At 40.8% G+C, this 12628-nt stretch overlaps 1 protein-coding gene across 2 annotated transcripts in view; it reads right to left on the reverse strand.

The window, feature by feature from the left end:
• Positions 1-601: 601 nt before the first annotated feature.
• Positions 602-12628, reverse strand: part of MAN2A2 (mannosidase alpha class 2A member 2) — a 162533-nt gene continuing 150506 nt past the window's right edge. For both annotated transcript variants that reach the window (XM_053717715.1, XM_053717716.1), the window contains exon 23: positions 602-1914. In XM_053717715.1, the coding sequence (XP_053573690.1) occupies positions 1756-1914 (159 nt within the window). In that variant the 3' untranslated portion in view covers positions 602-1755. The remainder of the gene's footprint in view (positions 1915-12628) is intronic.

The raw sequence follows: 12628 nt of genomic DNA on the forward strand, positions 1-12628 counted from the left end.
AGACTTTGGCTGGGATGTCTTTGCCTCCTCCTGGTGGCCAGGTTCAGTATTTCCCAACAGTAAGGAATGATGCTGTGGACTCTCCTTATATTAAGAAGGAAATGTTCTTGTTTTCAAAAGGCTGACAACTTTATTAGGAAAGCCCAATCTTTTTCTCTATGTATATGTTTTTACTCTGTTTTATCAGGAATGTGTGTACTCATGTTCATGGAAATTTGAGCATATAGAATATTAAAATTTAGAATACCTGCTGCAAATGGTGCTATTTTTCACCACTATGAGCAGCAACAATTATGAACAACATCAGCAGTGTAAGTGAACCTCTTGCCAAAAAGAATGATATTTTAGAAGGCATGTATGATGTAACAAAAGCCAATTTTTTTTTTATAATAAATGGAAATAAATTACAGCAGTGATGTGAGTTACCTATAACATAACTGCTATTTTTAGCATGTCAAACACTCGGTATACAAGAGGTTACTTCAGGCAAGCGAATCCCAGAGTGCTGCAAAAAACAAAGTGTGTTACAGCAAAAGCACGTTAAAGGCAATGCACGATAGTGACAAGCAGTATAAAAACACAAACATAAAGATTTACAAAATACTGAAAATATCTTTACTTTTTATTTAACTAAGGTACTTTCACTTTTATAACAAGTTCTGAAGACTAAATTTATTTTAATATGTTTTATCCAATTATACTATATAAAGGTCACAGGGTATTTTGCATGATAAAAAATAGTTGGGGCGTTTATAACTAAAAAGATCTGAGAACACTTTTTCTGGAGTATTTAAATGTTGCTGTATTTCTGTTGTGAGATGTTTATCTCAAGTTTGACATGATAAACTTAAACATGAGATGAGTGCTGTGTTCTCATATGTTGTGAGATGCAGCGGCAACTTTATTGTCATTTTAAAATAATAAAAACAAGGTTATAATTTTGCATTTGATCAGACCATATAAACACTGCATATACAGTTAGCAGAATGTTACAACTAAGTCTTTTACAGCACTGCTGCTTGGACCACTTTGTATTGCTTTGAACAAATTAATTGGCAATGACTACCAACTATAATTGCAAATACTATTTTATAGGCAAAGAAAAAAAAAACAAGTATGTACACTGCATAACATACCTAGACTCAGATTTAATAAATTATAGCCAGCATAATTCTCCCATAGTCCTCTAATGAGGGTATAGTAAAGAATCACAGTCATTAATTACAAATAAAATCTGCTACAATACTGATATTGTGGCCTTATGGGATTTTCATTCCTCAAAAGTTGTACAAAAACAAACAAAAAGTAAATTCCCCGGTGGCTTCATAAAATCACAATGTCATCATATTAGTAATATTTTATAGCCCTTGGGGATTCATTGTAAAAGTTCAAACTGTTAAGATGACTCATGTGAAACTGCAGCATGGATCAGGTTGTTTAAAAAGACAACAAATAAACCAGTTGTTTTCTAAAGCAATAATCAACGTTGGTCTCTTGAGTTCTTTATATGATAATGCCGCCAGTACGTTTAAACCTTTGCCTGGTGAATGACCTTGAATCTCTAGTAGAACCTTGTAGGCAGCAGTAGAACCTTATAGGCAGCAGTAGAACCTTGAGTATCCTTTGTTCTTCTTTTGGCTTTCCTAGTGCTGGAAAGTTCCCATATAGACGCCTAAGCTTTACTAATTTATGGAACTGCCAGTCTTCCGGTCTATTAGTATTGTGCTCTGAGGTTTTCATTTCCTTTGCTGGGGGCTAGCTGAAGCGCAAACGGTACGTGGAAATTTCCATTGGCTCTAGGCTGACCTCTGGGTTGCTGATGTTGGACGGTGAGGCTAGGGAGTACATCAAAGTCAATGATGTGGGCTGCAGTAGGCCAACCTCAAGTCCTGTAAACAGTCCTCCAAGAGACAGCTGAAAGAGAAGCACAACGTTATTTTAACTGGGAGGTTCCTCAGTTTAAGCTATAGCCAGAGTGTTTGATAATTTTACATATTAGGACATATGCAGTGCAGAGATACTCCACCTCTTTAGGACCCAAAACATACAAAACATATTCCCATTTAAAAAGCTGGTTCGTAACTTGACTAAAAACAGTAAACACAACACTGATCAGGTTTGACAAATACACTACAACCAATGATTTTGAGGATATATCTATGAAAAAGTGCTGACTGCCTATCTGGTACAAGTATTTTCTCATGGGTATACTCTGGAGTGGCCTTTGATATCTGTAAATAAAAATTTAAAAATTAAAGCTGGTTAAGAACTCAGTTGTCCTTAATTTATTACAAATTGCCTAAGCTCATAAGCTGCAAACTGTAAATATGTCAGGGGGTCTAAAGCTCAGCACAGTTTTATACTATGCAGCTTACCAGGACCACACTAAAGGGGATATGCCAGAAGGAAGAAGTTTATCCAGTTCCGCCAACAAAGGTGGATAAACAAACATAATAAGGCAGTACAGCCCTGCTAGTCTTACAAACCTGTACATTTGTTGTATATATAATTTAAACCTTTAGGTTTGCAGTAGTGTCCAATAGCTGTGAATACTTTGTGTCTGTTGTATATACTGCAGCAGTAACATTTATTTATTTTTTATGACAAACTCCTTAACTGAAGTATTCACAAAGAATATGGATGGGCATTTCATTACTTCAGTGTAATCAGAACACATGTGGGATTGTGATTACTCAAAAAACAAGCCACATTTGAAAACTTGATATTAGGAGCAAATATCAGAAAGATTGCCATTGACCCATATGTGTTTAATACCTTTGTGAGGATTAAACACATAGGGATGAAACACTAACTTATCAGAGCATATTTTTGCATTAAAATGCCCACTCAAGTTTATTTAACAAACAAAGGGGTCCGTGTATATTTATATTTCATTGTATACCTATGGTTGAATTGTATTGTCAGAGACTCAAATTTTGCTTCATCCTTCCCTTTTAAAAGAAATAAGATAACAATTTAACAGTAGACACAAAACATACATAATAAAGCAAACATAAGGCAGTGGGCTAGATTACGAGTGGATTGCTATTTTGTGCTCCTGCATTAACTTCACTAGACAAAGGCTGTTTATGCTCGTCTGCGCTCGAATTACAAGTTGAAAGTAAAAGTTTAGCGTTGTAGCAAAAGCCTGACACACGCAAAAAGTTGAACTTCAAATATCCTGACCACATTAGCGTATTCTCCCGTAGACTTTAAGCGTGCAAACTGCAAAAAAACAAAACAACACCCATACTCGTACATTAACCAGACCAAATTTATTCAAGTGCACTAAACCCGAAATGTTTTTCACACAGAAGAATATGTTCTATTTATTGTTAAATACACACGCAGTATCTCTGCATATCCTAGAAAGGAATTCTAAAATGACTCATCTGCTGGTACCCAACCCCTACACAACCGAGCAATTTATATCCAAGAGTCTCACCACAATGTTGAAGGGGATGTGGAAGTATTGACACTATGATCCACATCTGGTGGTCCTTACCCCTTCTTCAACCATTCTCGTAGTCAGTTGAATTAACCTTTAGACATCTAATGGGTGACACATTCACCTTAACACCCACAATATCCCTTCTCAACTGTAGATGCAAATGCTCATGTAAAATTAGGCTTAACCTTTTGCAAACTGGTCTTAAGAGCAAACATTTCTGTATAGCACAACATTAGAAATCCACACAGGTTCCCTTTTACTTTCTAGGACTAATTAACTACTTTCATTAGAGGTATATAGCTTCTTCAAGAGAAATAAAATTAGCCATGTTCCACAACATTCATTTTTACTGGGATTCACTACAACAAAATTTTAGGGTTGTGGGGTTTTGCATTTTCCTCCTTTTGGGGCTTATATTGGTCCTAGGCTAAGATGACTCCAGTTTCTCTCACTACATCCGTGAATAGTTCTCCTCTGCTCCTCCTTTCTCTTCTGCTTTTTTATTTCTCTGATCCTTTCTCCCTTTTATGTAGTCTCCTATATACTCTTTCCTTCCTTTTATGTAGTCTCCTATATACTCTTTCCTTTTATCACCTTCTTTTTCTCCCTCTGTAGTTTAATTCTTTTTTTCCAGTTCCAGCCCAATTGCTTTATTGTCCTTAGTGTTCTTATTGATACACATTATTCTTTTCTTTTTTGTTTCCTATTCTACCTCTTTTCATTTGAAATTATTTTATAATGAGTAATGTTTGTCCTTAAGAAAAAAAGTGTGTATTAGGGATAGCGCTATAAATAGCTGAGAGCTGGTGAATTGGACATATACTCGTTTGAGAAAAATATTATATAAATTAGTGCATATAAAAAGCCGATCTGTTTGGAATGAGTGACAGCTTTGTGTATAAATTTGAAAAAAATATATCACTGATGATTAGTAGTTCTGAAGGGGGGATATCAAACTATTGTTTAAGAACTGACCAATGTTGCCATTAAACAATAGTTTGATATCCCCCCTTCAGACACTACTAATCATCAGTGATATATTTTTTTCAAATTTATACACAAAGCTGTCACTCATTCAATACAGATCGGCTTTTTATATGCACTAATTTATATAATATTTTTCTCAAACGAGTATATGTCCAATTCACCAGCTCTCAGCTATTTATAGCGCTATCCCTAATACACACTTTTTTCTTAGTCTATGGGTGAACCTTTTGAGGTTAGTTCACTCTCTTTGGGATTAGCTACAGGAGAGTAAGAGTGTAGTATCTTTTAATCACATCCATTATACACAATGTTTGTCCTTAAGACAAGAGATCATTTCATGAGGTGTTTTAGGTCCCTAATTTTCTTCTTAAACGGGAAGAGTCCACAGCTGCATTCATTACTTTTGGGAATTCAGAACCTGGCCACCAAGAGGAGGCAAAGACACCCCAGCCAAAGGCTTTAAATACCTCCCCCTCTTCCCTTATCCTCCAGTCATTCTTTGCATTTTGTCACAGGAGGTTGGCAGAGAAGTGTCAGAAGTTCGAGATAGTCTCTTATGGAGGGTAGTACTCTTTGAAATGGGACTGGAGTTTTAAGTAATCCTGTCAGCCTCTCAGTGAGAGTATGGATGGATGGAAGGTTAGAGTCCGGAGATGCAGGGAGAGTCTTTCTGCAAAACCATCCCGACTCAGATTAACAGCTCATTGGCAATCAGCGTTGACGAGTTTCGCTGCCTGCCTTTATTCACTCAAGTCCATGTCAGAAGCGAGGCTACTATCTGTCACACTTGAAGGGCGGTGTTCATGTTCCACGGCGTAGATTACGGTAAGATCATTTAATTTTACTTCATTATGAGAATGTAATGTTAACGAGAAGGTAGAGTCCCAGTGGGACTCCTTTTATCTTAAAATAGGAATCATGGGTTAATATCTCCTGAGGGGGTTATTGATTAGGGGGGACTTTAATTATGTTTGTTATGTGGTTCTATCTGCTGATGTGTAGTAATACTTTAGGCTCATGGCTTTTTGGAACATTTCGGTCTTATCAATTGGCGTGATCTTTAGATTTGCGCACTCTTTTTATGACTTGCACAGTGCACTTCGTGACCGGGTGCGGTTACGCTGTTTTTCACTTCCGTATGCTGACTGTGTGGCGACAGTGAGAGTCTGCTCGTTGGTGTCTGGTTCACGGGAGGTGGTGAGTGCCCCAGCCATTGGGGGTGTACAAAAGGTGCCGTTTGTCTTTTTTGTAATCACAAGATGGAGGATTCTGATTTTTTTTAGACACGGATGTCTCCGATGTGGAGAATGCTTCTTGTGATAAATATGAAATAGCCCGGGTTATCCATGCCCATCAGTTATGTTCCGATTGCCGTTCCAGTGTACTCTCTTCTCCCGATTCAGGGTCCTCAGAGTGCGTTGAGCCATCCGCCCCCGAGGATTCTAGGTCCTGTGAGGCGCAGGTCCCTGAAAATTCCTTTGCTATGCAGGGAGGTGTCCCTATGGCCTTTACTCCTTCTCCGGAAGGTGGCTTGTTTCCTCCAGAGGTTCTGCACGGTTCCGCATGGCCATATCTATGGAGTTGGCTCATTTGTATCTCCCAAGTGAAATATTTTTAAGATACTGTCCGTGTTCTGTAAACCAGGGCCCGTCCGATCCAGTTTGGCCTCCTGGGGAAGCGTGGGTCTCTGAGGCTTCAGGAGCCCCAACCTTTGGGCAGGAGTCGTTTGTAGATACGGTGAGAGATCATTTTGCCTTCCGTTATAGGTTGGCACGTCTTCGTGTCCTACTAAGGCATGTTTTGGTGTTGCTAGAGGATCCCAGTCCTAGTGGGCCAAGGGATCAAAGGCCTTAGATGCCGGATGCCAAACTGGGTTAGACGCTTGGGGATGAAGTAATCTCCTTGACGTCTCCGTTATTTTCTTTCTTTTAGGTATCAGTTCCAGTTCTGAGCTTAGGTGAAGAGGGCCTCTGATCAGCTGGTCCAGTTGGCGTATCTTTTTTCCTTGGGTGTTCACCCGAGGGTGCTGCCTTACTTTTATTTTTGATCCGGAAGGATGTATTTGATATTTTTGTATAAGCTCACGTCTGATATAACCTCCGTTTTGGGGAACGTTCTTTCTCTGGAACTGATATGGTCGCATGGGCACTTACTCGGTTCCCTTGGTTAAGACTGAGGTTATAGTTCATATTATCGAACCTTTGGGTCGATTTTTCTTGGACCTTGGACAGCTCTGGAGTGTTTCTGTACCAGGCAGGTACTGGTCGGGTGCTGTCTGCTGTTTCTTAGGTTCATGTTACACTTGTGGTGATTATCCTGTTGGATTCTAAAAAAATGTCTTTTATGGCCTAGTGTTATGGACTCCGGGCTCGGATCCTTCTACAACGTGAGGCCTGGGGCGTAGATCCAACGCTTCTGGTAGGAAGGTTGTGAGCTCCGATATAAGTTGGTTCTTTCTGGCATTATTACTTGAGATGTGTGACCGACTTTTTCAGATGTCATCATGGTTCCTAGGGTCCCTGGGGATTCGGAACCGTAGGTTTCCATTCCTTTGGAGTCTGGAGATGTAACTGACTTCCGGAGATCTAGTATCTGGTGGAAGATTTGCGTCTTCTCTTGTAGTATCTCCGGATGACGACTCTGTGGCCTAGTCACATTTTTTTTGCGGTGGCGATGTTTTCTTCCCTCCTGTCTGGGGTTGGGTTGTTTGTTCTAGAAGTGCGGGCATGTCCTTTTTCTCAGTGTTTTGTTTTCTCTAGTATGTAGAGTGAAGCCCTGCCTCTCTACCAGGTGCTGCGAGGCTCCCGTTATCCCATTTCAAGGATGTCGGGAGACCTATCCTGCAAGGATCTCTGGAGACTGTTGTCTTCTCAAGATAAGAATTGCCCCCTGTCATCCTATGGTCTTTAGACTTTTGGATGCTGGCCATCGATTGGCAGATTTAGCCCTACGCGATTAAGCAGTTAGTCTTTTTGCCTGTCTGGGGTCAGGAAATTGACCATATATATTTTCCAGTGTGTGGGTCAGGTCGTTAGGCCTCTCTACATGGATTACCTTGCAATCCAGGGGTACTGGTTGCCCATTTCCTAAGCCGGTAGGGAGTCTTTTTTTACAGACTCTTGGGTTTGTGGATGTTGCTTAGTTCTTTAAATAGCGAAAGGTGCTGTTCGGGGGGCGCTCCTAATCATAGGAGACGACTTCTGGGCTCCTCAGCAATTTTAGATATTCGAAACAGTTCCATTTTCGAGGTCTCCGGTTTAGGACCTCTTGCCTGGAACGGGTATGGACGGTCCTGCTTAACCTTAGGGTTTGGTTCTCCCCGTGTCAATTTGGAGGGGGTAGGGGTTTCTGGCTGTCATGGGAGAATAATATCAGCCTGACGCTTCAGTTTGAGGTTTTCTGACGAGGTCCCTACTTGTCTACTGGAGCATCTGATGCTTTCTGGTAGACTCCAGTTGCTATACCAACTGGACTGACAATATTGGGGTTTTGCCTCTATTGGTAGTGTGGTTACCATTGCTTAATCCTCTTTTTCTCACCAAGGGTGGGGAAGGGGTTCTTACGTTTTTTCTCCTTGATTTGGAGGTACCTCAGTATCTGTGAAGGGCCAGTAGGTCCTTGTTTTTCTCACCTCGTAGGGTTTTTCCCTCTCTTGCGTTCACAAGAACTGGCTGTGGCTCAACCCACAAGCAAACAGTGTAGTAAGCACAGAGTCACAGGTTCAAATACTCACACAGCTCTTTCGAGCAGAATGCCTCCCAGACCTTTAAAGCTGAATTCTGGTATCAGAATGCTGTGGGTCAGAGTGCTTTCTTCCCTTGAGGAGTGTTCCTCTTATGGAAGGCTGCAGTGTAGGTGTCTTTGGACCCCAGCATGACGTTCCTGTCATGGTTCAGGGTAGCATGTCAATTTTTTTAGTAGCGGTCAGAGTTCTACTCTGGGGTTTCGATTCCTAGTAGATCCATCCTTTTTTCTTCTGAAGGTATGAGACTCTTGTCGTCGGTCTTTCTCTAGCCTTGGGCTGGGACCGTTATCCTGGAAGGAAGGCCGGGGATTAGCCTGCTTTTGCAGTATGGACCGCTTACTTGTAGTGCATCTGTCTGCCCCTTTGATGGGGGGGACTCTTAGTGGCCATCTCTATTCTGTTGGCGGCTGCTGCCGGGACAGATTGCTCCTTGGCATCCGGAATTTTCTGGGTCGGGAGCTGTTGTCGAGATTTTTCGGCACTTCTCGGTGGGATGAGTCCCATGATGGCTTAGGACAGCTTGCTGTCTGTTGATTGGTCATCGCGAGTTTTACTCACAGGTGGGTCTGTGACCTCCTAGAGAGCTCTTTTTAAGCTGCTAGGACGGTTTTTCGGTCCTTGCTTGTCTTGCCGGATGGGTTTTGACTTGTCTAGGTTGCAAGGGAGAACTCACGGTTTTCTGGAACACCATAGTTGGTATGGTGCTGTGTCAGGAATATGAGGGTGGCCTTCCGGTCATCCTAGTGACGGTTTTCTCCTGTATATGGACCTATCTTCTGGTCCTTGTCCTCCTAGAGAGTTTGTTTCCCTGGACAGTGGTCCTGTGGCAACCTCTGGTTGCTCTAAGTTTGATTTGGTCCTTGGGATATCTCATGGGGTCCTCTATTCTTCCTCTCGGGGGTAGATAGGGATTTTTTGACCAGTTTGACTTGAGCCAGTGTTGGATGGTCCTTCGGATCTCTTGGGAAGCACCAGATTAAAATTCATATCTGACATCACCAAAGTCTTTATACATCATTGCTTATAAACATTTCAGAAAAACAAAAAGCAAAGTACCAAAGCGTAGCTCTCATAAAATATTTCAAAACTTTAATTTTAATCTAAAACAGATAACAGCAAACATAATGTAGACAAAAAGAAGAATGGTCTAACGTGTTTCGGCTAGCATGTTGCCGTATTCATAGACCTATTCAAATGATATCCAGCAATACAATATATAGGTTTCTAATTACACATTAATTGGATGCATATGATTTTTTCTGTTTGTCCTTAATCTTTTGGCTTAGCCTATAATCAACTGCTTTTGAATACAGTCTGACCAATCGTATAGTCGCTATGATAAATAGGTTTTACAATTCTAGAGATAGAGTAATATAATTTACATACCGGTATATACAAGCAATATTTAAAGTGTATCATATGGTTATTACACAGGCTTTATACTCAGCAGTTATCTATAGATCAGTAATTATTCATTTTATATTTATAGGCATCCATTAGTTCACATAAGACTCATATATATTTATATAGATGTATATAACACATAGGGTAATCCTTATTTCCAAATAAACATTTTCATTTACATTTATTCCATGTTCCTATTGCCTGATTCATTTCCCAAAATTTACAATATCATATTCCGAATTGTATCCCAGTGGAATCTGGGTTTTTAATCTATATATCGAATAGACTTCTTGCCTACCTAAAATCTGGGATCTGTCACCTCCTCTTATAAGTGTTTTTATAGCTTCAATTATATTCCATCAAAATGAGTCCACAACTTTTTTTTAATAGATCTTCTCGTTTGTATTTATCCATTTCATTCTTTGCCTTTAGAATCATTTTTTTAGGGTAACCCCTATTTATTAAATGATCTGTTACTTTACTCTCTTTCTGATAGTCCGTACACTTTCTGAACAGTTTCTTTTTACTTGCATGATCTGTATTTTTACAATTCCCTTGAATACATGTCTAGGGTGACTACTGGTAGCGTGTAATAATGCATTCCCTGCAATAGGTTTGCGATATAAATCAGATATTATTTGTTCACCAGTAGTCTCACCAGTTAATTAATCCAATTAATGTGCAATTAGAGACCTATATATTGTATTGCTGGATATGATTTGAATAGGTCTATGAATACGGCAACATGCTAGCCGAAAGGCGTTAGACCATTCTTTTTTATCTAAATTATGTTTGCTGTTATCTGTTTTAGATGAAAATTAAAGTTTTTAAATATTTTATGAGAGCTACGCTTTGGGACTTTGCTTTTTCTTTTTCTGGAATTTCGAGAGGGGTATAGAGGAGCCCTTCTAACTATTTTCAGTCCCTACCTGTAGCTGTGGAGTAACCGCAAATCAGAATTACAACAGGAGATCATATTGAGAGCCCGGAGTAGTGGTATCCTTAAAAACAGAATTTATGCTTACCTGATAAATTACTTTCTCCAACGGTGTGTCCGGTCCACGGCGTCATCCTTACTTGTGGGATATTCTCTTCCCCAACAGGAAATGGCAAAGAGCCCAGCAAAGCTGGTCATATGATCCCTCCTAGGCTCCGCCTACCCCAGTCATTCGACCGACGTACAGGAGGAAATATGCATAGGAGAAACCATATGATACCGTGGTGACTGTAGTTAGAGAAAATAATTCATCAGACCTGATTAAAAAAACCAGGGCGGGCCGTGGACCGGACACACCGTTGGAGAAAGTAATTTATCAGGTAAGCATAAATTCTGTTTTCTCCAACATAGGTGTGTCCGGTCCACGGCGTCATCCTTACTTGTGGGAACCAATACCAAAGCTTTAGGACACGGATGAAGGGAGGGAGCAAATCAGGTCACCTAAATGGAAGGCACCACGGCTTGCAAAACCTTTCTCCCAAAAATAGCCTCTGAAGAAGCAAAAGTATCAAATTTGTAAAATTTGGCAAAAGTGTGCAGTGAAGACCAAGTCGCTGCCTTACATATCTGGTCAACAGAAGCCTCGTTCTTGAAGGCCCATGTGGAAGCCACAGCCCTAGTGGAGTGAGCTGTGATTCTTTCAGGAGGCTGCCGTCCGGCAGTCTCATAAGCCAAACGGATAATGCTTTTAAGCCAAAAAGAAAGAGAGGTAGAAGTTGCTTTTTGACCTCTCCTTTTACCAGAATAAACAACAAACAAAGAAGAAGTTTGTCTGAAATCTTTAGTGGCCTCTAAATAGAATTTTAGAGCACGGACTACGTCCAAATTGTGTAACAAACGTTCCTTCTTTGAAACTGGATTCGGGCACAAAGAAGGTACAACTATCTCCTGGTTAATATTCTTGTTGGAAACAACTTTCGGAAGAAAACCAGGCTTAGTACGCAAAACCACCTTATCTGCATGGAACACCAGATAGGGCGGAGAACACTGCAGAGCAGATAACTCAGAAACTCTTCTAGCAGAAGAAATTGCAACCAAAAACAAAACTTTCCAAGATAATAACTTAATATCTACGGAATGTAAGGGTTCAAACGGAACCCCTTGAAGAACTGAAAGAACTAGATTAAGACTCCAGGGAGGAGTCAAAGGTCTGTAAACAGGCTTGATTCTAACCAGAGCCTGAACAAACGCTTGAACGTCTGGCACAGCTGCCAGCCTTTTGTGAAGTAAAACAGATAACGCAGAAATCTGTCCCTTCAGAGAACTTGCAGATAATCCCTTCTCCAAACCCTCTTGTAGAAAGGATAAAATCCTAGGAATTTTTATCTTGTTCCATGGGAATCCTTTAGATTCACACCAATAGATATATTTTTTCCATATCTTATGGTAAATTTTTCTAGTTACAGGCTTTCTAGCCTGAATCAGAGTATCTATTACAGAATCTGAAAACCCACGCTTTGATAAAATCAAGCGTTCAATCTCCAAGCAGTCAGTTGGAGAGAAACCAGATTCGGATGTTCGAATGGACCTTGAACAAGAAGGTCCTCTCTCAAAGGTAGCTTCCATGGTGGAGCCGATGACATATTCACCAGGTCTGCATACCAAGTCCTGCGTGGCCACGCAGGAGCTATCAAGATCACCAAAGCCCTCTCCTGGTTGATCCTGGCTACCAGCCTGGGAATGAGAGGAAACGGTGGGAAAACATAAGCTAGGTTGAAGGTCCAAGGTGCTACTAGTGCATCTACTAGAGTCGCCTTGGGATCCCTGGATCTGGACCCGTAACAAGGAACCTTGAAGTTCTGACGAGACGCCATCAGATCCATGTCTGGAATGCCCCATAATTGAGTTATTTGGGCAAAGATTTCCGGGTGGAGTTCCCACTCCCCCGGATGGAATGTCTGACGACTCAGAAAATCCGCTTCCCAATTTTCCACCCCTGGGATGTGGATTGCAGACAAGTGGCAGGAGTGATCCTCCGCCCATTGAATTATCTTGGTCACTTCCTCCATCGCCAGGGAACTCCTTGTTCCCCCCTGATGGTTGA

The sequence above is a fragment of the Bombina bombina genome, chromosome 6 (genome assembly GCF_027579735.1).
Source record: "Bombina bombina isolate aBomBom1 chromosome 6, aBomBom1.pri, whole genome shotgun sequence".
Classification (NCBI taxonomy): Eukaryota; Metazoa; Chordata; class Amphibia; order Anura; family Bombinatoridae; genus Bombina; species Bombina bombina.